Here is a 22620-nt window from a genome sequence, read left to right as displayed (position 1 = left end):
TCGCCTTCAAAGTACTCCCCTTGTGCATCTATAAACTGACTTAAACTGCGTTCCCATTTCTGGAAGCAAGCCTGGAACTCATTTTCAATATTAACATCCATCATTGTTGCTTTTGGCTGTCCGTCACATCTTCTCACCCATCTTTGAACAACTTGACTTTTTCATAGCATCTTCACCATATGCCTTTTGCAATAGTTGTAACGCATTTGCCGATTTTCACACAAAATTTAATATTAATACTCGTATGTTGCTCTAAATTTCAGTCATCTATTTTTATGCCAAAGTACACATAGATGTCTATTACCTTGCCAATAGCTAACTATCAACTGGTTCTGTCAGCTTGCAATTTACGCACCTATTAGTTCAAACACGAATACTCATTTGATTCCGATACAGTTACGTCACGGGTGACTCTATGCAGCCATTAAATTGTCACACCTCATAATAATAACTGTACTATGTACAACACCAGTTAGTATTAATAGATTACTTTACGTCTTTTATGTCCTAGAAAGTTTTTATTTCATAATGAGGAATGTGTCAGAAACGTATGTTCTTGTTTTAAAACATGACTAGCAAACATATATTTCTGTTTTTTATTTTCTTTTTGCAGGTCCAGATGTGTAGTTGTATTGATACTGAACAAACTGTTAAACCTGCACCCGCAGAAGTAAACGTTTACACATAAAATGAAAGAATTGACAGTATATTTCATCACAGTCCTCATAAAAGATAAAATATTAGGTTATGCAGTCTTCCCATTTCCTTATCTATTACCACATTAGCTTTGGTTACCTCTAAGCAATCAGCCATGTTTCCTTCATAGCTCAATTTCCTAGATTTACAAACATGTGACTCCAAACTTTTGTCATCTTATGTGAAAGAATCCTTTTCTTAGTCTACTCCTTTGTAGGCCTGCAAAGATGGTGATAGAATAGCCATTTCAGAATTCAGAGGTACCTTCAAGAAAAAAATATTTAGTAAGCACAGTCAACATTTACCTCTGGAAATAAGAAGTGTACATTTATTATTTATTGTGTTTACAAGACAGCAGTAATAAATATTTGCCATGTCAAGATGCATCACAGACTGTGGACATAATAACAGACATTGCTGGTATCTGTGAAGCAGTGGCCTAAAGCCCTGAGTTTCTCTTGCAGTCTGAGGTGGTTGGGGTATTTACCATCCAGGTTGGGGATACTTTTGAACTTTATTAACAGTTAATATGACTGACACTCTGGCCTTGTGTTGTTTCCAGTGTTATGTTCACTGCTTCCAAGATAGACTCCAGTTTCTCACAATCTCAAGTTTGAATTAAATGGTCTAGAAAATGAAGGAATATTTAATATGTTAATTAGTGCTTTATAAAAATCTGTTTTCATTGCTTTAATTGCCCAAATGAGAATGTGTATTAGAGTGGTGGTTGTATCTGGCCATGGTTTTGCCCGCAATGACTCCTATTTGGGTAACAGAACAGAAAACTTGATTACACTGTCCATTTATTAGGGTCTTTTGCTGCCTCTTGCATTTGATTTTTGGATATGAAAATTTTATATACTCAAATAGGTTTCAGGTCCACATTTTTGCCATTTGCTGATTTTGTGAATATAAATTGAGCATTATGTAGGAGAACTTGTGCACGTATATGTGGTGTGTAATCAAGTGGCATCATATCCATCTAGAGTCTGCTCCAGTATGCTCATTTCTGGATGTGTAGACACCAGTTTCACTTCCATACAACAGATCAACCATGAGCAGAAATTTGAGGGATGGATGGGAAATTGAAAAAGATATAAATAAAATTTGCAGACTTTTTAGATCTGCGGTGGGTTGAAACCCTGCCCGGGATTGGTTCCTGCCTTGCGCCCTGTGTTGGCTGGGATTGACTACAGCGGACCCCCGTGACACTGTGTTCGGATTCAGCGGGTTGGAAAATGGATGGATGGATGGACTTTTTAGATATTACAATCAAAGACAATAGTCAGTATCAGAAGAGCAATAACCATAGTATTCCATTCCAGTGTGTCTTTTGACTGTTAAGCAGTTGGTTGTTAAAGATATATGGCCTGAAGCATAAATAAAGAAAGAATTAATATCCTACTTGAACAGCAGGCAGGGTAGGTCAGTGACTATGATAATGGAATCTAAATAATACACTTTCTGGGTCAGTCAGCACAACTAAACAACACACATCTTTGTTACAAATATAGAAAAAAATCTGAAAACAGTCATTTCAATATATGTTGCAAAGATGTATTAGCCAAAAAAGAAGAAACACTTAACAGCCTAAATGAAGGGTGACTAAAATAGCTAAACAAGATCTTATTATGGCACCCTGAAGACGTTAGTTAACCTTCTGATACACTAGGTATAGAAGAAGCATGTAAGCAATTTTATCAGCCTAAAAAATAATAGGTATTGTGATAGTTAACTAAATTCACGCTTTTACATTTTAATTTGTTTGCCCCTTTTAGGTTAGCAGGAAGATGCTGCCAATCCTTGCAGCAGTGGGAACAATGTAGGGACCAGAACACACCCACATTTTACACACTTAGAGCCAGTTTAGGGTTTCTACATTATCTGCATATCTTTGGATATGATGATGTACACTGTGCTTCAGACCTGGTACTTGAACTCAGGACTCTGTAGCTGAGTGGCTTACACTGTAGCGTCACGTAACCAGAACATCAAATTGTAATCCACAGTCTTGTGGATCTGATCTCTGCCAAGACCTTCTCATTCAGCAGCCAGTGTATTACGAGTCGGAGGCAAACCAAAGTTAGAAAATGTGATTTATTTGAAAATGGAATGAACCATAACAAACCTGATAATGTCATTTTTCAATGTAGCCTCCACCCTTTTCAATGCACTTGTACCACCAGTCTGGATTCCAGCAGTATAAAACATTTTGTCTTGTCCTCGCAACCTCTCATGCACCATTTTCTTCACATCTGTCTTGAATTGACAACCACCCAGATGTTTTTTTAGCAGTTCAAAAAGGTGGAAATCACATGATGCCAAGTCTCTCGAATAAGGAGGATGTGGCAATACCTCAAACTTCACTTTCTCCCAAGAAGCCTTGATGTTCTTAGCTATGTGTCATTGTCTTGCAGTAAAAGGACTCCTTGAGACAGCAGTCCCCGCCGTGTGAATCGAATAGCAGGCTTCACTTTGGTCTCCAGCAAGTCACAGTAACTTGCACTAGTGACTTTAGTACCCCCTCGGCATGTAGTGTTCGACAGTAACTCGGGTGCATGAGTGGTTGAGAGGACAAGACAAAACCCTTTATTCTGCTGGAATCCAGAAACGTCCAGGCAGGTGGTGCAAGTACATTGAGAAGGGTGGAGACTACCTTGAGAAATGACATTATCAGTTTTGTTAAGGTTTGTTCCATTTTCTAATAAATCCCACTTTCTAACTTTTGCATGACACCCCCTCATAATAAATTTATTTGAGTATCTTAATAAAGTGAAAGACAGGGTAACACATGAGCTAAAACTTGGACTGTAATGAAGAAAATGCTGCTTAACTAAAGGTCCCTTAACCTGGTAATAGTCCAGTTATATCATTCTAACCTCTAAGTAGTAATCCACTTTGGATAAAAAACATCCTCATTTAATCCATTTCAGGATTGTGGGACCTGAATCTATTCTGGTAGCATTGAGGGCAGAGTAAGAATTGTCATGGATATGGTGCTGGTGTTATCTACTGTATCTTAGAAAAGTAAAATGCATTCTGCTGTATACAGCTGACAATAGAGGCTAACAGCATGAACGGGTCGCCTAATTAGAATTTGCCACTGATTAAGGAACTGGTTGGAGAGAAATAGCAGCTACATGGACATGATTTAAGAGCAACCACAAAGGTGCTTACAGCATATTATATTCTGCATTTTCAAGTAGATACGATCAACAAAGCAGTGACTACGCCGTCTGTATCGACTTCCGTACAGAAACACTACAATGCACTTATTTCAGGTGTCCTATCAACAGAGCCCATGCCTAAATATCAGTTAGTAGTGACCACTAATTATTATTATGGTATTTTTATAATTATTTGTCTTAGTGGTTATTTGTTAGGATGCCTGATAAAATAAATTGATGTTTATTTTGATGGCAGATATTCAAAATTGTGCTCTACTTATATTCAATAAATGACAATGGAACAATTTATTTTTTGGTTGTTTATAAGGAGTAAAATATGATAGTTGTATGTTACTGATTTCACCTTTGATATTAGCAGCAGAGGTTTGCATTTCAGTGATAATACAAGACTTTCTGCCCACTCTTTACATTTATTCCGCAAAAATGCACTACACTGAGTGAATGTTTTTGTTTTTTTTAAACCAGCACTCTTTTTCAGCTGAGCTCTTATAATGATTACTGATTGAAGCAGACAGACATTTATTGGAAATTTGAATGCTGAAGTGATAGCACAGTTACTCAGATCAAGGGTGATCAATGTTGTTTTGTGTCATAGCAGTCTGGTAAATAACTCTAGAGAGAAATGTCAGACAAGGTCTTTAGTAGCCCAACTGTTTTTTGGGTCTTAGTTAACAATCTCATTAGAATAACGTCCCAAATATACACAGGCACCATACAAGACCAAGCAAAATGGATCATCTGTTATTTTGCTTTGTTTTTATTTTTTATTTTTTTTAGTGACATCTGTTGAAGAGATGATGTATTTTTTGTCTTAAAGGGCAGAATTTGAACAGAATGGTGCTTTCATTAAAATGTAAAGCTATTTCACTTGGAGAAACAAGACATTAAAATGAGACAGACAAAAAGAAAAAAAGGTCTTTTACATTTTTAGAACATTCTTAAGCCTGCTTAACCCAAATGTGATGGGCATTTCAATTCATTTGACTGACAATTCTTTTAAACTAACCATCCAACTAACCAATCCTGGGCAGGGTGCCAACCCACCGCAGGACACACACAAACACACCCACACACCAAGCACACACTAGGGCCAATTTAGAACTGCCAATCCACCTAACCTGCAATTAAGTGAATTGATTCATTTGATTCCTTTGATTCATCCATAGTACAAAAACTAAACTTGTTGGGGGGGATACCCATCCCCTCCCTCTTTGAATACGTCACAAGTTAAATTTTTATTTAATTATAGTTTTTATATTTATTAAATTATATATTAAACATATAAGTAATATGTATTGTATAATGTTAACCTCTAGAAACACAAATCATGACTTTACAGTCATAATTTTATAATTAAAATAAGACACTAAGTGCAAGAATCATGAGTGAACAGGAATTGTGTAACCGATTCTCAGGTGATGATTCACTGATTCGCTGTGCAAATCAAATGATTGAGAATCATGTGACTTGTCCTCAGGTAATGATTCAGTTCACAAACCAGATGAATGAGAATTGCGTGACTCGCTCGTGAATCAAATGAACAAGAATTGTGTGACTCATTCTCGGGTAACTATTCGGTTCAGGAATCAAATACAGAAGAATCACGTGGCTTGTTCTCGAATCAGATGAGCAAGAATTGAGTGACTTAATCTCAAGTAATGATGAATTTCATATTTGAAAGAATTAGTGAATTATACATGCTTAGTGAATTCAATGAGCTGTAAAACATGCACACTAAAGTTGAAAACAATCATAATTAAAATAAGAATATTTTTAGAATTTCCTGTTTTGTTTGTCCAATTTGTTAAATGTATGAAGTGGTATAAATATATTAGTTTAACTTTGTTTACATATTCTGTTTAAAACAATTCCAATAATGTGAATTGCACAAAAAAATGTATTTATAAGTGTGTTATTTCTGTATTTCAAATGTATAATGAGCAAGAGAATAATCAATGAAAGAGTTCTCATTCGCCAATAATGATTTAGTTCTAATTATAAAGAATCATACATAAGATGAACGACAATCAGATGAGCGATACTTTAAACATCTAAATGTTTAGAGGCTGATATCATCACGCATGCGCTTTAAACATCTAACTAAGCAAAAGAGGCTGAACGCATTACGTATGCGCTTTAGCACTCCAATTTAGCTAAACTGAATCAGTGTTCACAAGTCCATTCCCATGGTTTACTGAAAAGAGTCATTCAAAAAGAATGAATCGTTTCTGAATTGCCCACCACTAGAAATGAATTCAGAGGAGCAGGGGAACAAAGCAGCATGTGGATGAAAATATCAATCCTTTGTAGGGTCCTTACACACACACACACACACACACCAACCCTACACTTCTGTTTAAATGGGGTCAGTTTAGAATCTCCATTTACATTAATATATATGTTTTAGGGGTGTGGAGAGAAAACTGGAGTACACATGCACACGTGGGGGACATGCAGATCCAACACAACAGCAATGGGGTAAAAAGTTCAAAGCCAAGACCCTGGATCTGTGGGGTAGCTAGCATGTGCCAGCTCAACATTTTTGTAATGATGATTTTAAATCTGCAGTGGAAGGTCCAATTCAACATTGTTATTATTATTGTTACAATCCATGTATCCATCCAACTGTTATCCAGGTCAGTGTTGGAGGGAGCTAGTGCCCGCCCCAGTAGCACTAGATATAAGGCGGCAGGTATTTTTATTATTATTAAATGAAAAGAAGTCAAAGATTGTGAAAATCTATTTTTATTTGATCCTTTTTAATATCTCTTTCAGATGAACACCTCACTATTGGGAAGCATTGGCATGCTGAATTCTGCCCCTCAATTGCGATGTATGAAAACGTACCAGGTGCCACCAGTCCAGCCTGCATCTCCTGGCTCTCAAAATGCTCTCAAGCTGGCACGCCTCATCTGGACATCAAACCGCAACGTTATCTTAATGGCACATGATGGCAAGGAGCACAGATTCATGGTCTGAAGAACCTGGCCTTCCCAGTAGACCCAGCACCGCTCAGGATGTGCTGTTGAAGCCTTGAGCCTTGGAAGTTGGGATTTCTGCTGATCATGTAGTCCTTTTTTGAGATTGTTTACACTTTTTGGTTGTTTACACATAAGTTGCTGCATTCTTGAAAGGTTTTTTCCTTTTATTAAATATAAAGGAAATGTCACACAGTCAGTGACAGTAACATAAGGAGCCAGCCGAAAGCTGCTGTTGTAGTCAGCTATCGTTTATTATAATAATGTATGTATGGTCTTTTAATTTTTTAATTCTAAGACATTGAAGGGTATAGATGAGTGATTTCATCTGCAAAAATGAAGTTGTTTAATGAAATATACTGTGTAGAGAACATATCAGAATATGTGACATAATATGAGGAGACCAATTTCACTCTGTATATCTTGTTATTTAAGTTTTTGACTCATTTCCTCAAAGTGAGAAGAGACAAATTACATTAATAAGAGTACCTAATATTTTCAATGCAATGAAAGGCTTTCTTTTCCATCAACTCTATCAGCAATTTGTATCTTCCAGGTAGTGGATTAATTGGTCTAATTGTATCTGTCTTAAGATGTACTCCAGCCTTTGGCATTTTCTTTTGCACTTTTCAAAAGGACATTCATATTCCATTTTCATGTGACACTGAAAAATAGCAAACTGCTGTATGTGATTGATTACTTTACTTTATAATTATATTTTTCAGTTTTTATAGTAGCCTTCAGATGTACAAAAGTAACTAAGTTCAACAAAGAATATTCTTTCAGTTATGACAGTAGTATGCCACTGCTTACTTATAACCCAATTTATCGTGGCATGTAACTTCACAGGCGGTTACCAGTACATTGTACCATTTTTGTCATCACTTTAACTTGAGTATTGTGTGCAGAGGCAAAAGAAGTACATTGTAGCAGCTCAAGCATGTTTTGAGTGGAAAGGATTAGTTTGATATGTCCAAATAATTAATACTTGTATGGCTGAAGCTCGCTGGTATACTCATTCATGGCCTGGGATGCTGCATCATGGTGGCTTGCCACTGAATGCACCTGTGACATTTACTGAAACAGTCAAGATCTAAGAGGAATTATATAACAGTCAGATTGCGAGGGCAAGTGGCCAATAGTTCTTATCATCCAAGCAGGGTACGCTGGGTAAATCTTTCTTTAGGCAGCCTCTTTGTTTTCGCCAGGATTTTACAGCAAAGTACAGTAATATTTCTTTCCAAGTATTAGAAATCGATTGCCTTTTTACAGTGCTGGAGTCAAGCAGCCATAGGTTTATGATAGGAAAGTGTGGTTTGTTTCATGGAGGTATGACCTTCCATTGTAAAGGATACAGAGACAGAAACCCCTCAATTTACATTTCCTTACTCCAGGAATGTTATATAAGGATAACCTGTTAAATCTTTGGCAACCAAAGCGGGGCATTTTAATTTAATATTGTCAGGTCTAAAGGTAGGAAGTAACTGATAACAATTAAGAGTGTTCTGCACTTGTATCATTAAGTTGAGACAGTTTCTCTGGCAAGTGTCAGTGTCATGGGCATGTGTGCACACTCTTATAAGTTTAAAATGAAAGGCTTTGATCAATTACATAGATGAAAATAACTCAGCAGTGAAATATCCTGACATCAGGTACTTGTAAATACACATTTCAAGCAGATGTCATTTCCATATGATAGTGACACAGCTTCACAAATCTTTTTGCATGTGATAACAAATTCATCGTCTCATGGTGCGTTTCCATTGGAATTAGGAGATGCTAAGCATCAATTGCATATTTTGAAGACTCTGTGCCATCGGGTGCTGCAAAAGTAAGGTAGCACACACAGTGTTTGTGGTTATGGGTTAAAGGTGAGTGGTATCAGACAACAGCTGCCACAACTATAGGCATTTAATATTAAAAAAGAACTCGCAGAGGACTGTTGTCATTTTAATATGTCTGAAATCTTTTGTTTTCTTAGCAACTTATGGTTTGCAAGCAAGGTCTGAAGTAGCTAGACCTAAGGCCACCACAGTCAAAATCGGTGGGCACTGCGGTGCATGTGGCAGTGTTTCGCCTCCTGGATGATAACCCAATTTGGCGGCAGGGCGTCTGAATTTCACCAGATATTGTTCAGACGTTCCAACTGAGCAGCCTGTACACGAGCCAAGTAGGAGCTGGTGGGGGGCAGGGAGGTTGGGGGTACCAAATTTACACATGCCAGTCAGGCTGAAGCCTTTCACCTGAAGTCAGCTGGAAAGCTGTCATGTTTCCTTGTTTGCTGCTCCAGCTTTCAGTGCAGCTACAGTCTTAATAGGCTCCAGCAAGTGTGCCGCTCGCCTCTGTTTAAATACTGGCTCTCTGTTTCTTAGTACACATATTGTGTATCTCATGTGCTTGTCCATTTTTCCCCTTATAAAAACAGCTAATTTAGTGCCAAGGTGGAAAAAGTGTCAGTCTTTGCTTGACAGGATAAAAGACTTAACTGCTCATTTGCAAAAGGGAGGGATGCTAAATTTGGCTTTGGCTGTTTGCACAGTTAACTGGGACTTCACAAGTTTATCACAGAAATGACTGCATGTAAAGCAGGTATATGTGTCTATGTGCAGAGAATGTGGATTAAATACATTATGTCACAATTTACTCCATCATTGTGCTAAAATACTGACTTTACTGAAATGATTGAGAATATTGTAATTAAAAATAACAAATCTACTAAAGCCATAATGCATCTCTTAAAGACAGTTGACGCAAACTGAGACGAAGGGGGTTTGGTCCCTGAAACAAGACTGCTCTCCGCTTCCGTTACTCCCCCTAAGAAGAGGATGCATCCTGACCGTTTGCTGCTGCTGTCGCCACTTGACAAGCCTTTAAAATGCAATCAACGATGTTGGTTTCAGGCTGCAAACATTAAGATAATAAAAGGAAAATGATTATGCTGTTGTGCTCCCGGACCCAGTGCTTCTTGCATTTTCAATGCTCTGCTCTCAGCGCCGCAGTAAAATTTGTATTGTCACTCCTGTGTAAGCTTTTAACATTTTATTGATTTGTTAGTACTGTATTTGAAACTGTCCTTCTTGTAAATGTAGATGCATAAGTGGCTTCATTGTCAATTTATTTGTAGGAGATATGACATAATGCAGTAATTCCTGGTTGATGTGAAGTAGTAGCTGTGAACCCACTGTGTGCTGAACAGTACATGATAATAACACGTGTGCGCTCACACTCATTTGCAGATTAGGCTGAGTATGTACTGGAAATGTTATTGTAGTGTGTACAGTCCTGTGTTCAATAAAATATAGAGAAACAAAATGCCTCGTTTAGTGATGCTGCACTGTTCAATACCGTGTCCTTTTAACCACCCGCTGCCCAGCGCTTTGGTTAACAATTACTGTGCTCTCCAATGGCACCGGTCAGCATACCGCGAGTGTGGGCAGAATATCAAACCAGTTCTGAATTGAAGCTCAATATTATATTATATTATTATTGTAAGCTGACTTGTTTTTCTTTAGCAATGATTCTTGCTTCTGCCTCTGCTGTAAGAGTGTTCCCGTTCACCTTCTGCACACAATTGCTTTCTGTGTGGAATTTACAGTTTCTCTCCATGTCTGTGTAGTTGGTTTTTTGATTTTTCCTACACTACTCCAGTTTTCCTCCATGTTAAGTTAAACAGTGAATGTACACACACCTAAAGGATTATTAGGGACACCATACTAATACGGTGTTTGACCCCCTTTCGCCTTCAGAACTGCCTTAATTCTACGTGGCATTGATTCAACAAGGTGCTGAAAGCATTCTTTAGAAATGTTGGCCCATATTGATAGGATAGCATCTTGCAGTTGATGGAGATTTGTGGGATGCACATCCAGGGCATGAAGCTCCCGTTCCACCACATCCCAAAGATGCTCTATTGGGTTGAGATCTGGTGACTGTGGGGGCCATATTAGTACAGTGAACTCATTGTCATGTTCAAGAAACCAATTTGAAATGATTCGAGCTTTGTGACATGGTGCATTATCCTGCTGGAAGTAGCCATCAGAGGATGGGTACATGGTGGTCATGAAGGGATGGACATGGTCAGAAACAATGTTCAGGTAGCCCGTGGCATTTAAACGATGCCCAATTGGCACTAAGGGGCCTAAAGTGTGCCAAGAAAACATCCCCCACACCATTACACCACCACCACCAGCCTGCACAGTGGTAACAAGACATGATGGATCCATGTTCTCATTCTGTTTACGCCAAATTCTGACTCTACCATTTGAATGTCTCAACAGAAATCGAGACTCATCAGACCAGGCAACATTTTTCCAGTCTTCAACTGTCCAATTTTGGTGAGCTCGTGCAAATTGTAGCCTCTTTTTCCTATTTCTAGTGGAGATGAGTGGTACCCGGTGGGGTCTTCTGCTGTTGTAGCACATCCGCCTCAAGGTTGTGCATGTTGTGGCTTCACAAATGCTTTGCTGCATACCTCGGTTGTAACGAATGGTTATTTCAGTCAAAGTTGCTCTTCTATCAGCTTGAATCAGTCGGCCCATTCTCCTCTGATCTCTAGCATCAACAAGGCATTTTCGCCCACAGGACTGCCGCATACTGGATGTTTTTCCCTTTTCACACCATTCTTTGTAAACCCTAGAAATGGTTGTGCGTGAAAATCCCAGTAACTGAGCAGATTGTGAAATACTCAGACCGGCCCGCCTGGCACCAACAACCATGCCACGCTCAAAATTGCTTAAATCGCCTTTCTTTCCATTCTGACATTCAGTTTGGAGTTCAGGAGATTGTCTTGACCAGGACCACACCCCTAAATGCATTGAAGCAGCTGCCATGTGATTGGTTGATTAGATAATTGAACAGGTGTTCCTAATAATCCTTTAGGTGAGTGTATATGTTAGTGCACTGTGATGGACTTCACTATGGTAAGTCAAATTAACATTTAGAGATCGCAACGTATCATGAAATACAGTTCACCTTTTAAGATATCTGAAACACATTCCCAGTTCTCAAAATATGTTCCTTTACATTTTAAGATAACTGTAATACATTCTGAAATATCTCAAACTGAACATTTCCAAAATTACTTTCTATAAAGTATCCCAATTTTTTGAATGGGACTTCCTGTCTATTTTAAGATGATCTTGAAATACATTTGAGATATCTCAGAATGAGTAGGAAGGTATTTTGAGAAATATTAAAATGCATTTCAGATATCTGAAAACAGTGAGGAATGTAATTCGAGATATCTGGAAATGTATATGTGATTGTAGATATCCAAATATTATATTCAGAAACCTTGAAATACGTTTGTGCCCTTTTAAAGATATCTTTAAATGTATTTCATATATCTTGAAATACATTTTAAGATACCTGAAATGGAACAGTTACCATTGTAAGATATCCAGAAATGAATTTGAGATATCTGAAACATGATTGGATATGCAGATATCTAAAATACATTTTAAGACACGTTGATTTCATTTCCAACTATCTTCATTTAACATCCAAACCATTTTGAGACACTGAAATGCACTTACAGATATCTCAGATATTTTTCCAGATATTGTAAAATGGCTTCTTGTTCATTTTCAGATATCTGCAATCCTGATGTCCTGGCTAAATTGCCTTCCCCAGCCTTGTCCATTCTGGCCCCTTAATCATTCCCATTCCCTTTACTAACTAATTATCACAACCGAGTAGCTAAGGTGTGGTGAGCATACTAGTGGGAAAAATGGCTGCTGTCGTATCATCCGGGTGGATGCTACACATTGGTGGTGGTTTAAGTGCTTCTCCACTGTCAGTGTAAAACACTTTGTGGATGTTAGAAAGGTGCTATTTAAATGTAATTATTATTTCAAAATATCCCAAAATAACCTCTTGCTCATTTCCAATTATCTAAAATTCGTTTCACCCTGTCTTAAAGTATGCAGGAAGTCCCATTGAAAACATCGGCCATTTAACAGGTAGTTGTTTTGAGATATCATGAATTGCGTTTCAGTTATTTCAAAATAACTTATTTTATATATAAAAAATGCACAGGATTTTATTTCAAGATATATGGAATTAACTTTTGTGATATCTTAAATTGCCTTTGCGGTATCTCAAAATGAACAGTGTTGTCATTTCATGGTATCTTGAGATTTATTGGATATATCTTAAAATGGATTTGGAATAGCTTGAAATAAATATATTTTTAGATATCAGTGATTCATTTTCTAATATCTTAAATGCATTGTGAGATATATCTAAAATGTTAATTTACCTTGCCATATGCCAAACTAATGCTGCTGGTATAGCATCATACTCCCCTCAGCGTTAACACTGCATTAGACAGGTTTAGTAAAAGGATGGACATGTTCTTCAAAGCTATCACAGTAGTTCATGTTTCTGCCTCTCGGCTCCAGTCACTATATGAATGGATTTTGCACCTTTTCCCCATTAAGTGCACCATCTAATGCAGATTTGAATTTTTTATCTAAAAAATAAACAAATTACATAAAATCTTGGTCTTGCATGGAGAAGCAGTGATTAGCACTGCTATCTATCTCATAAGCTCAATGTTGTGATTTGAAGACCTGTTCCCTGTCACATATCTCCATGGCTCCCCACCTCATTTCCAGTTAATTGTCCAGTACAATTGGGCTCTATGATGGGCGGCCCTGTGCTTTGCCCCAGTGTCGCTGGGATGAGCGCCAGGCCTTCAAGCCTAAACAGCATAAGCGTGTTAGAAAATGAGTGGGTGGATGATCTTTGAATCCATTTTACCACAGCATTTTATGGCACAGTGTTAAAGGAAAATATAGGCTTTGCCAATATGTAATAAAGCAAGATTATTTTTAGAATCCATACAGCTGTGAAGACAAAAGAAAGGAGGACCAGAAGGCCCTGAGGAATGAAAGAAAAAATACTGCTATATGAGACAATGGGGAGGAGAAAGGTTACATCAGGTATTTAGACATCTTTACCAACAACCCTACGAATGAGCAAAAGTATAGTATCGTGTTATTTATTTGTTTATTTCAGCTCAGTTTACTACTAAAAATGTTCTTGTTTTGGCTGTTATGGTTAAGTCATTCCTAACCGTCATAAAGTGTCCACAGGCAAATATTTGCATTGTTTTTTATGATGTATAGTTGGTAGGAGTAGCTCAAGGGTTTGGCTCTAATATCTGTGATTACTGCTAATTTATTTCCAGAGTATTAAGGTTCTGCAGACCTGTTACAGAATGCGTCATTGACAGCCGAACATAGCACAAGGCCCTGAAAGGTTTCCGTTAATGACAGCCGAGTCGTCAGAGCCTTGGAATGCATTAAAATTCGCCTGGGCCGAGCGTCACGCGGTATTAGGCCAGTCAGGCAGGATCAGAGCACATATCAACTTAAAACACCCGGGAAAGATATGACACTAATAGGAAGGTAAAACCGGCCACTGCAGGTTGAACTTTCACCTTTCACCCTAGCAGTTCACAGACATGGCTGATGTTGAAAAATCAATACTTTGGAGTCAGTAGGGAAATATTTCTAGCCTCTAACTAGAGAATGTGTTCTGACAAGGCCAAGCTAATACATGCAACAAAGGAGGGAGAGAGAAAAAAAGGGAGCCATTCTTAAAGTCTGACACTTCAAGGTGTTTCTACACAATGGAGCAAGGAGAGAAAGAGCATCAATAAGTACAAATACCAAAGGTCAATGGCAAAGCAAATGAATATCAAAACATGAGGAGCTGCTTGCTCTCTGACAAATTACGCCATCACAGAATGCTAAGTATATGTGCATGCTCTTCGACTAAAAGTAATTGTAGATTTTCTTAAGTAGATGAATTCTGATTGCTTAGAGCTACCATACAAAAAAGAGGCCATGAGTAATGACAGGTTTAGGGTTCATGGTGGACTTCACTATCTTTATTAATACAATCCAAAATGCTGAATGTGTAACGGCACAAAATTTCAATTTAACCGAATTTCACAAATTGATTCACAGCCAATAATAATGTCACTCGTTTGATGATGTACTGTAAAAAATGGATTCCACAAATCCTGAAGGTCAGACAGGTTTTCTAGTATTAAAATCACTTAAGCTGAAGCAGGTACAGTGTATTCGGAGAGGCTGCTGCCATTGAGTGGGAGCTGTTTAAATAGTAAGGCCCTTTATTACCATGCTGGTCTGTGATTAGGAGTGATTGGAGAGTTCTGTGTGTGCTCCTTTATTTGCATGTCCACATCCACCGCTTTCTCATTCCCTTAAGACTTAGCGGAAGCCACAGGAGCAAAAGGAGTCAACATAACAGAATTTCAAACGCATGCAGCTTGCCGTTTTAATGATGGAGTGTGGATTACACCTCAGTATGGCTACTGATACTGTCCCCTTTGCAGGATGGCGATCAAGACACAGTTCCCTTGTTTTGAGCTCAGGTCCTGAGGCATGCTGTCTTTGTCAGTTCCAGGTTACTAGAAATATATCTCTTTCTATTGTAAATAGTCCATCTATCCAGACTTGCAGGAGAGAAGCATAGGCTCACAACAGCAGCTTGTAAAATCTCTTCACCAATCTATATTCTTATTTGGCCTTTCTTACCTTTCAGTTTTTTTGCCTTGTTTACATAAACATGTTTGGGAGAAAAAATAATAATGTTTGTCTGACTTGATTCTTTATTCTCTAGCCTTTCAAACTGAAGATATTCTCTAGGCTGGAAGCACTTGATTTCTTTAAAATGTTATGAATGGATTTGGCCATCAGGTGTCACTGTGCAGTCTCCAAGGGAGTGAAGCAGACTCATGGATGCTGGTATCGAAATGGTCTTCATGTATAATTCTTTCTTACTTTTTTTTCTATACGGTGTTTTTTTAATAGTTTACATAAAATGATGCTTTTGAAAATTACAAAGTAAATGCCAAAAAAAAAAAAGTTTGCACTTGACTGCAGATTTGTAGGCTACTTACCACTGTATACAGCACATTGTAAAGAGCAAACAAGGCTCTAAATGCTCCAATAGTAATGTTGCCAGCAGATGTACTATTTACATTTATTATTGATTTATTAATGCAGTTATTTTCTTTTATGTATACATTTTCAGTCAGTCATTTTATAACCCACTTTGTCCTGAACAGGGTTGCAGGGGGTGCTTGAGCCTATCCCAGCTAGCATAGGGTGCAAGATAGGAATAATCCCTGCCAGTCCATCGCAGGGTGAGCACACACTCACATCCCAGCCACTGTAGAATCACCAGTTCACCTAGATGCATGTCTTTGGACCATGGTAGAGGACCCAGGTGAATTAGGACACAAACCCTGGTCTCCTTACTGTGAGAGAGCAGCGCTACCACTGTGCCACCGTGTCACCCTTTATGTACACAATTTTTAAAATGATTTGAACCCAGTGTCTTTAGTGTCATTTCTTTCTAGCCCTGGTAATGTGAATCCATTTTAGCTCTTCCTTCCAACAAAACATTGCTGACTGCTTTTGCATCACTGGCTGTCAGATGATGGACCAGGATCCCAAGCTGAAGTAGTTGTGGGCATTGGTCCTGTCTTGTTCCACATAAGAAAACAGGAAATTTGACAAACAAGAGAATGCCATTCAGTCCATCAAGCTCATTTGTTTAATTGATTGCTAAGCTGTCCCAATGTCTCATTATGGTACATCACTCCTTAGCTTGAACCTACAGTCTTATGCTGATCATGTCATGTTGGTATTTCTGTCTGAATGATAAATGACGATGGCAGTGGACATAAGAAGTTTGACAAGTGAGAGGAGACCATTCAGTTCACCAAGCTCGTTTGTTTAGCTAATAGCTAAACTGTCCCAGTATCTCATCCAGACGCTCCTTAAAGGTTGTCAAAGTTCCTGCTTCAACTACATTGGGTACGCAAAGTATTCAGATCCCCTTCAATTTTTCACTCTTTGTTATATTGCAGCCATTTGCTAAAATCATTTAAATTATTATTTTTTTCCTCTTTAATGTACACACAGCACCCCATATTGACAGACAAAAAAAAAGAATTTTTGAAATTGTTGCAGATTTATTAAAAAAGAAAAAATGAAATATCACATGGTCCTAAGTATTCAGACCCTTTGCTCAGTATTTAGTAGAAGCACCCTTTTGAGCTAATATAGTCATGAGTCTTCTTGGGAAAGATGCAACAAGTTTTTCACACCTGGATTAGGGGATCCTCTGCCATTCATCCTTACAGATCCTCTCCAGTTCTGTCAGGTTGGATGGTAAACGTTGGTGGACAGCCATTTTTAGGTCTCTCCAGAGATGCTCAATTGGGTTTAAGTCAGGGCTCTGGCTGGGCCATTCAAGAACAGTCACAGAGTTGTTGTGAAGCCACTCCTTCATTATTTTAGCTGTGTGCTTAGGGTTATTGTCTTGTTGGAAGGTAAACCTTCGGCCCAGTCTGAGGTCCTTAGCACTCTGGAGAAGGTTTTTGTCAGGATATCCCTGTACTTGACGCATTCATCTTTCCCTCGATTGCAACCAGTCGTCCTGTCCTGCAGCTGAAAAACACCCCACAGCATGATGCTGCCATCGCCATGCTTCACTGTGGGGACTGTATTGGACAAGTGATGAGCAGTGCCTGGTTGTCTCCACACATACCGCTTAGAATTAAGGCCAAAAAGTTCTATCTTGGTCTCATGGAGTTTGTTAAAAGACACCTGAAGGACTCCGAGATGGTGAGAAATAAGATTCTCTGGTCTGATGAGACCAAGATAGAACTTTTTGGCCTTAATTCTAAGCGGTATGTGTGGAGACAACCAGGCACTGCTCATCACTTGTCAATACAGTCCCCTACAGTGAAGCATGGCGGTGGCAGCATCATGCTGTGGGGGTGTTTTTCAGCTGCAGGGACAGGACGACTGGTTGCAATCGAGGGAAAGATGAATGCGGCCAAGTACAGGGATATCCTGGACAAAACCTTCTCCAGAGTGCTAAGGACCTCAGACTGGGCCGAAGGTTTACCTTCCAACAAGACAATGACCCTAAGCACACAGCTACAATAACGAAGGAGTGGCTTCACAACAACCCTGTGACTGTTTTTGAATGGCCCAGCCAGAGCCCTGACTTAGACCCAATTGAGCATCTCTGGAGAGACCTAAAAATGCCTGTCCACCAACGTTTACCATCCAACCTGACAGAACTGGAGAGGATCTGCAAGGATGAATGGCAGAGGATCCCCAAATCCAGATGTGAAAAACTTGTTGCATCTTTCCAAAGAAGACTCATGGCTGTATTAGCTCAAAAGGGTGCTTCTACTAAATACTGAGCAAAGGGTCTGAATACTTAGGACCATGTGATATTTCAGTTTTTCTTTTTTAATACATCTGCAACAATTTCAAAAATTCTTTTTTTTTTGTCTGTCAATATGGGGTGCTGTGTATACGTCAATGAGGAAAAAAAATTATTTAAATGATTTTAGCAAATGGCTGCAATATAACAAAGAGTGAAAAATTGAAGGGGGTCTGAATACTTTCCGTACCCACTGTACATGTCGCAGTAGTTTGTTCCAGATTCTCACGACTTTTTTCATAAAAAAATTGCTTCCTGGCTTCAGTCCTTTCCCTTAATTTATACCGGTGCCCACGAGTATATCATTCACCATTGCATTGAAACAGTTCTGCTGGATCTACTTTATCAATGTGTGGATTAGGTCCCCAAGCAGTTTCCTTCTCTCAAGACTAAACAGGTTTAGTTCTCTTTAGTCTGTCGGATTAGGAAATGTCCGTAAGTCCTGGGATAGTTGCTCTCTCCTGCACAGCTTCAAGTGCTGATATGACTTTTTTTGTAGTGTGCTGATTAGAAAAGCACACACTGCCCATCTAGGGTTTTTAGTTCAGTTACAAGTCGTTTTTTCAACTAACTCGTCCTGTCAGGGTGCCCTTACTCCTGCATTAGCGTGATGATGCACCTAATCACTGCCACCACGTGATTTCCCTTTCTCACCTAGCACCCTGCTTGGGCCCACCCCTGCCCTATGCCTTATTTTCCTACCTGCCAACACCATGTCCACTAAACCACACTTCATAATGCGACCCATTCATACATTGAATTAGGGGAAAAGGATGAACTGTGCTGTTTATGAGAAGCCAAATTATGACCAATCAGGAACAACATAAATGTAGTTGGAGAGTGGGTAGATGTTACTGAGGTGTATTTTCCTTTTGCTTGTTGTGCGTGTGAAGAGTGCTAAGAGATAGCAGCTATGAAATATTAAACCTGGATAAGACAAGCTGAATTACTCAGGCTAGATGAAGTAGATGTGGAATTTGAATTGCTTCAGTGAGTCCAACTAACTCTTGCTTTATTAGCACCACCAAACAAAAAACGTCTTCGTTAGGTGAAGTCCTGCCTCCAATATTGTTAACATAATCATACCCTGTAAAGCCAGTAAAGGATAAATGATCCCCCTAAAGGCAAACTTGACATTGCCTTGAATGTGCATGATGGCAGACTGCTGCCACCAACAATTTATAGAGATGAACAGACTGTTTATTGAATTTGTGGCTCGATATATCAAAGGAGGTTCATATGAATAAGTGAGGAGTCCCAGAGACGGAATTTGTCAACCCCCTCCAATCTTTCTCAAGCATACGTCGGTCCCTGGAACAGATTTCACAAATGGACAGCACCATCTCCTCTTCACCTTGAACCTCTGCCCTCTTAGTTTAGACGATGTCCATGTGCTGGCCACCTGAAAACCACTTTGTGTCCAGCTTTACCTGGCCCTCATTGTTCAGCTTACAAAGTTTACCTTCCACTACAGAAATAACATGCAAAGAATTAAAAGATAGTAAAGAATCAGAGAGACAATGAAAGAAAGGATCACCAGGAATGAAAGCAATTGTAAAATATTATGCATACTGTACATACAGCACTATTTAACAAATGCTTAAGAAAGGTCCATAGGAATGACATGCAAAGATTTAAGATGTTATACAGCAGAATGTTAAAAACTGCCACTTCATGAAGAATAAATGAAATTGAATATGGAAGGCTAAATTAAAGTTGTAAGCGCAGTTGGTGTCATACCTTGGTTACTGCGATTTGGTGACCATTTCACTTAACACTAGAATGACCAGAGCCTATGAAAAAACTCGTAGATCCGTCCCACCTTAAATCGCTTCTTAAAACCGTTCTCACCTCCCCACCAGCGTCTTTTGTTAATCTAAATGTGCTGATAAAAGAAAAGTTGCAAGTAGCTGGCTATTCCATCCCCCCACCGACTTAGAACGTGCACAAACTTCTCCCAGCTCATGCCTTGATTGATTATCTGGGAGTGAAGTGGAGTTTTAGAGTGGAAATAATAGATCATTATTTGGAATACACACATTTCACGTGTGTTCCGCTTCTACAGTAATCCGTGTAAACACATTTTTAAAACAAAAACGTTTTTCATATTGTAGTAGTAAATGACAAAATGTAGGCATAAACTATATAATGTATGAAGCCTGAAGTCCAAATATTAAATTAACAGTTTCACAAAAGGTACAAATTATAACAGAACAAGTATGCTTTTATTCAAAAATATAACTGCAGAAAAAAGCCGCCTTAGCATGCCACATTGACACATACTTATCACAACTGCCATGGTAGCGTAATGGTATCAGCTGCTGACTAGTCATCAAAAGGTCATGAGTTCGATTCCACACGATTCTCTTTTGAAAAGTAAACTGCTCTTATTCTTACTATTTTAAAATAAAAACATACATTTGATTTCAGTGTGTAACAGCCAGTTTTATTTTATGATACTTGTAAAGGTTAGTTTTTTTTTTTTTATTCACTTTTCATTCTCTCAGTCGTGTTCAAGATCCTTCCCTACCTCAACCAATCTGACACTTCTGTTTTCACATAAATCATGAACGTGACTTAGAGAAAAAAAAAAGCTAACCTTTACATTTATCATGCATTTACACTGGCTCTTACAGACTGACTGAAATCAAATGTATGTTTTTATTCTAAAATAGTACAGTACATGCAATATTATCTGAAACCGAACAGCGTCAGATCGGGTGCATATTCGAACCCGATCTGACACTGTTTGTTTTCAAATAATATTGCATCAGTGCGATGATATTTTTCACATATATTGTCTCTTTCATTCATCTTGTAGTTTGTAATCAGTGACCGCGTGTTTTTTCCCTGGTCTTGCTAGTCCCCACATGTTGCTGTATCATGGTGTTTCTTTTGTACTCCAGGACACGCAGAGGACAGAACAGTACAGAGCAGTAAGTTCAGCTCTATATGCAATCAGACAGACAGACAGACAGACAGACAGGCAGAGAAGGCACTAGATATATAAATAAACAGGGAAGGCACTGTATAATAGATATATAAAAAACAGCTAAGGGGATAGATATATAGATAGGTAGGAAGGAAAGGCACTATATGATAGGCAGACAGGGAAGCTCCTATATAATAATAAAATTACTGTTATTACTATATAGATAGACAGGGACTTCAGGCAGGAAGAACGGCGAAGGTTATTTATTTATTTTTAACTATTTTAGAATAAAAACATACATTTGATTTCAGTCAGTCTGTAAGAGCTAGTGTAAATGCATGATAATTGTAAAGGTTAGCTTTTTTTTTTTTAATTCAATTCCATTCTCTCAGTCGCGTTCACGATCGCCCCGCCTTAAACCCCCACCATTCTGACACTGCTGTTTTTACATAAAGACGCGCTTTAGCTCAAATTTGATTTATTTGGAGACGCGCTATAGCTCGAATGTTATTTATACAGTATACGGAAGAAAGTACAGTTTCAGGTGCTCATTCAGTGTAATAGGAACCATAGCTCAGAGAGGTGTGTACACTGCAACAAGTACACATGTCGTTGTCGTGAATGTTGGAAGGGTGTGTGGGAATTGTTAATATTGGAATGTAATGATTTTATATAGCACGGATCGGACATCAGCACTTCTTAGCATTGCACCACGTAAGCTGTCATATCAACTGCCTACTGTAACTTACTTTATTTTTTCTTCACTTATAGTCTAGAATAAAAGTGCACTTGTTTTGTTATACTTGTACACCAACATACAGTGGTGTGAAAAACTATTTGCCCCCTTCCTGATTTCTTATTCTTTTGCATGTTTGTCACACAAAATGTTTCTGATCATCAAACACATTTAACCATTAGTCAAATATAACACAAGTAAACACAAAATGCAGTTTTTAAATGATGGTTTTATTATTTAGGGAGAAAAAATCCAAACCTACATGGCCCTGTGTGAAAAGTAATTGCCCCTTGTTCAAAAATAACCTAACTGTGGTGTATCACACCTGAGTTCAATTTCCGTAGCCACCCCCAGGCCTGATTACTGCCACACCTGTTTCAATCAAGAAATCACTTAAATAGGAGCTGCCTGACACAGAGAAGTAGACCAAAAGCACCTCAAAAGCTAGACATCATGCCAAGATCCAAAGAAATTCAGGAACAAATGAGAACAGAAGTAATTGAGATCTCTCAGTCTGGTAAAGGTTATAAAGCCATTTCTAAAGCTTTGGGACTCCAGCAAACCATAGTGAGAGCCATTATCCACAAATGGCAAAAACATGGAACAGTGGTGAACCTTCCCAGGAGTGGCCAGCCAACCAAAATTACCCCAAGAGCGCAGAGACGACTCATCCGAGAGGTCACAAAAGACCCCAGGACAACGTCTAAAGAACTGCAGGCCTCACTTGCCTCAATTAAGGTCAGTGTTCATGACTCCACCATAAGAAAGAGACTGGGCAAAAACGGCCTGCATGGCAGATTTCCAAGA

At 38.6% G+C, this 22620-nt stretch overlaps 1 protein-coding gene across 4 annotated transcripts in view; it reads left to right on the top strand.

Annotated features, from left to right (window-relative positions):
* Window positions 1–7764, top strand: part of LOC120527253 (WD repeat-containing protein 7) — a 522770-nt gene extending 515006 nt beyond the window's left edge. For all 4 annotated transcript variants that reach the window (XM_039750464.1, XM_039750463.1, XM_039750462.1 and 1 more), the window contains one exon: window positions 6660–7764. In XM_039750464.1, coding sequence (XP_039606398.1) covers window positions 6660–6863 — 204 coding nt within the window. In that variant the 3' untranslated portion in view covers window positions 6864–7764. The remainder of the gene's footprint in view (window positions 1–6659) is intronic.
* Window positions 7765–22620: the final 14856 nt, after the last annotated feature.

Source organism: Polypterus senegalus, chromosome 4 (assembly GCF_016835505.1).
Source record: "Polypterus senegalus isolate Bchr_013 chromosome 4, ASM1683550v1, whole genome shotgun sequence".
NCBI lineage: Eukaryota > Metazoa > Chordata > Cladistia > Polypteriformes > Polypteridae > Polypterus > Polypterus senegalus.
This window is presented reverse-complemented; position numbering and strand designations above follow the sequence as displayed.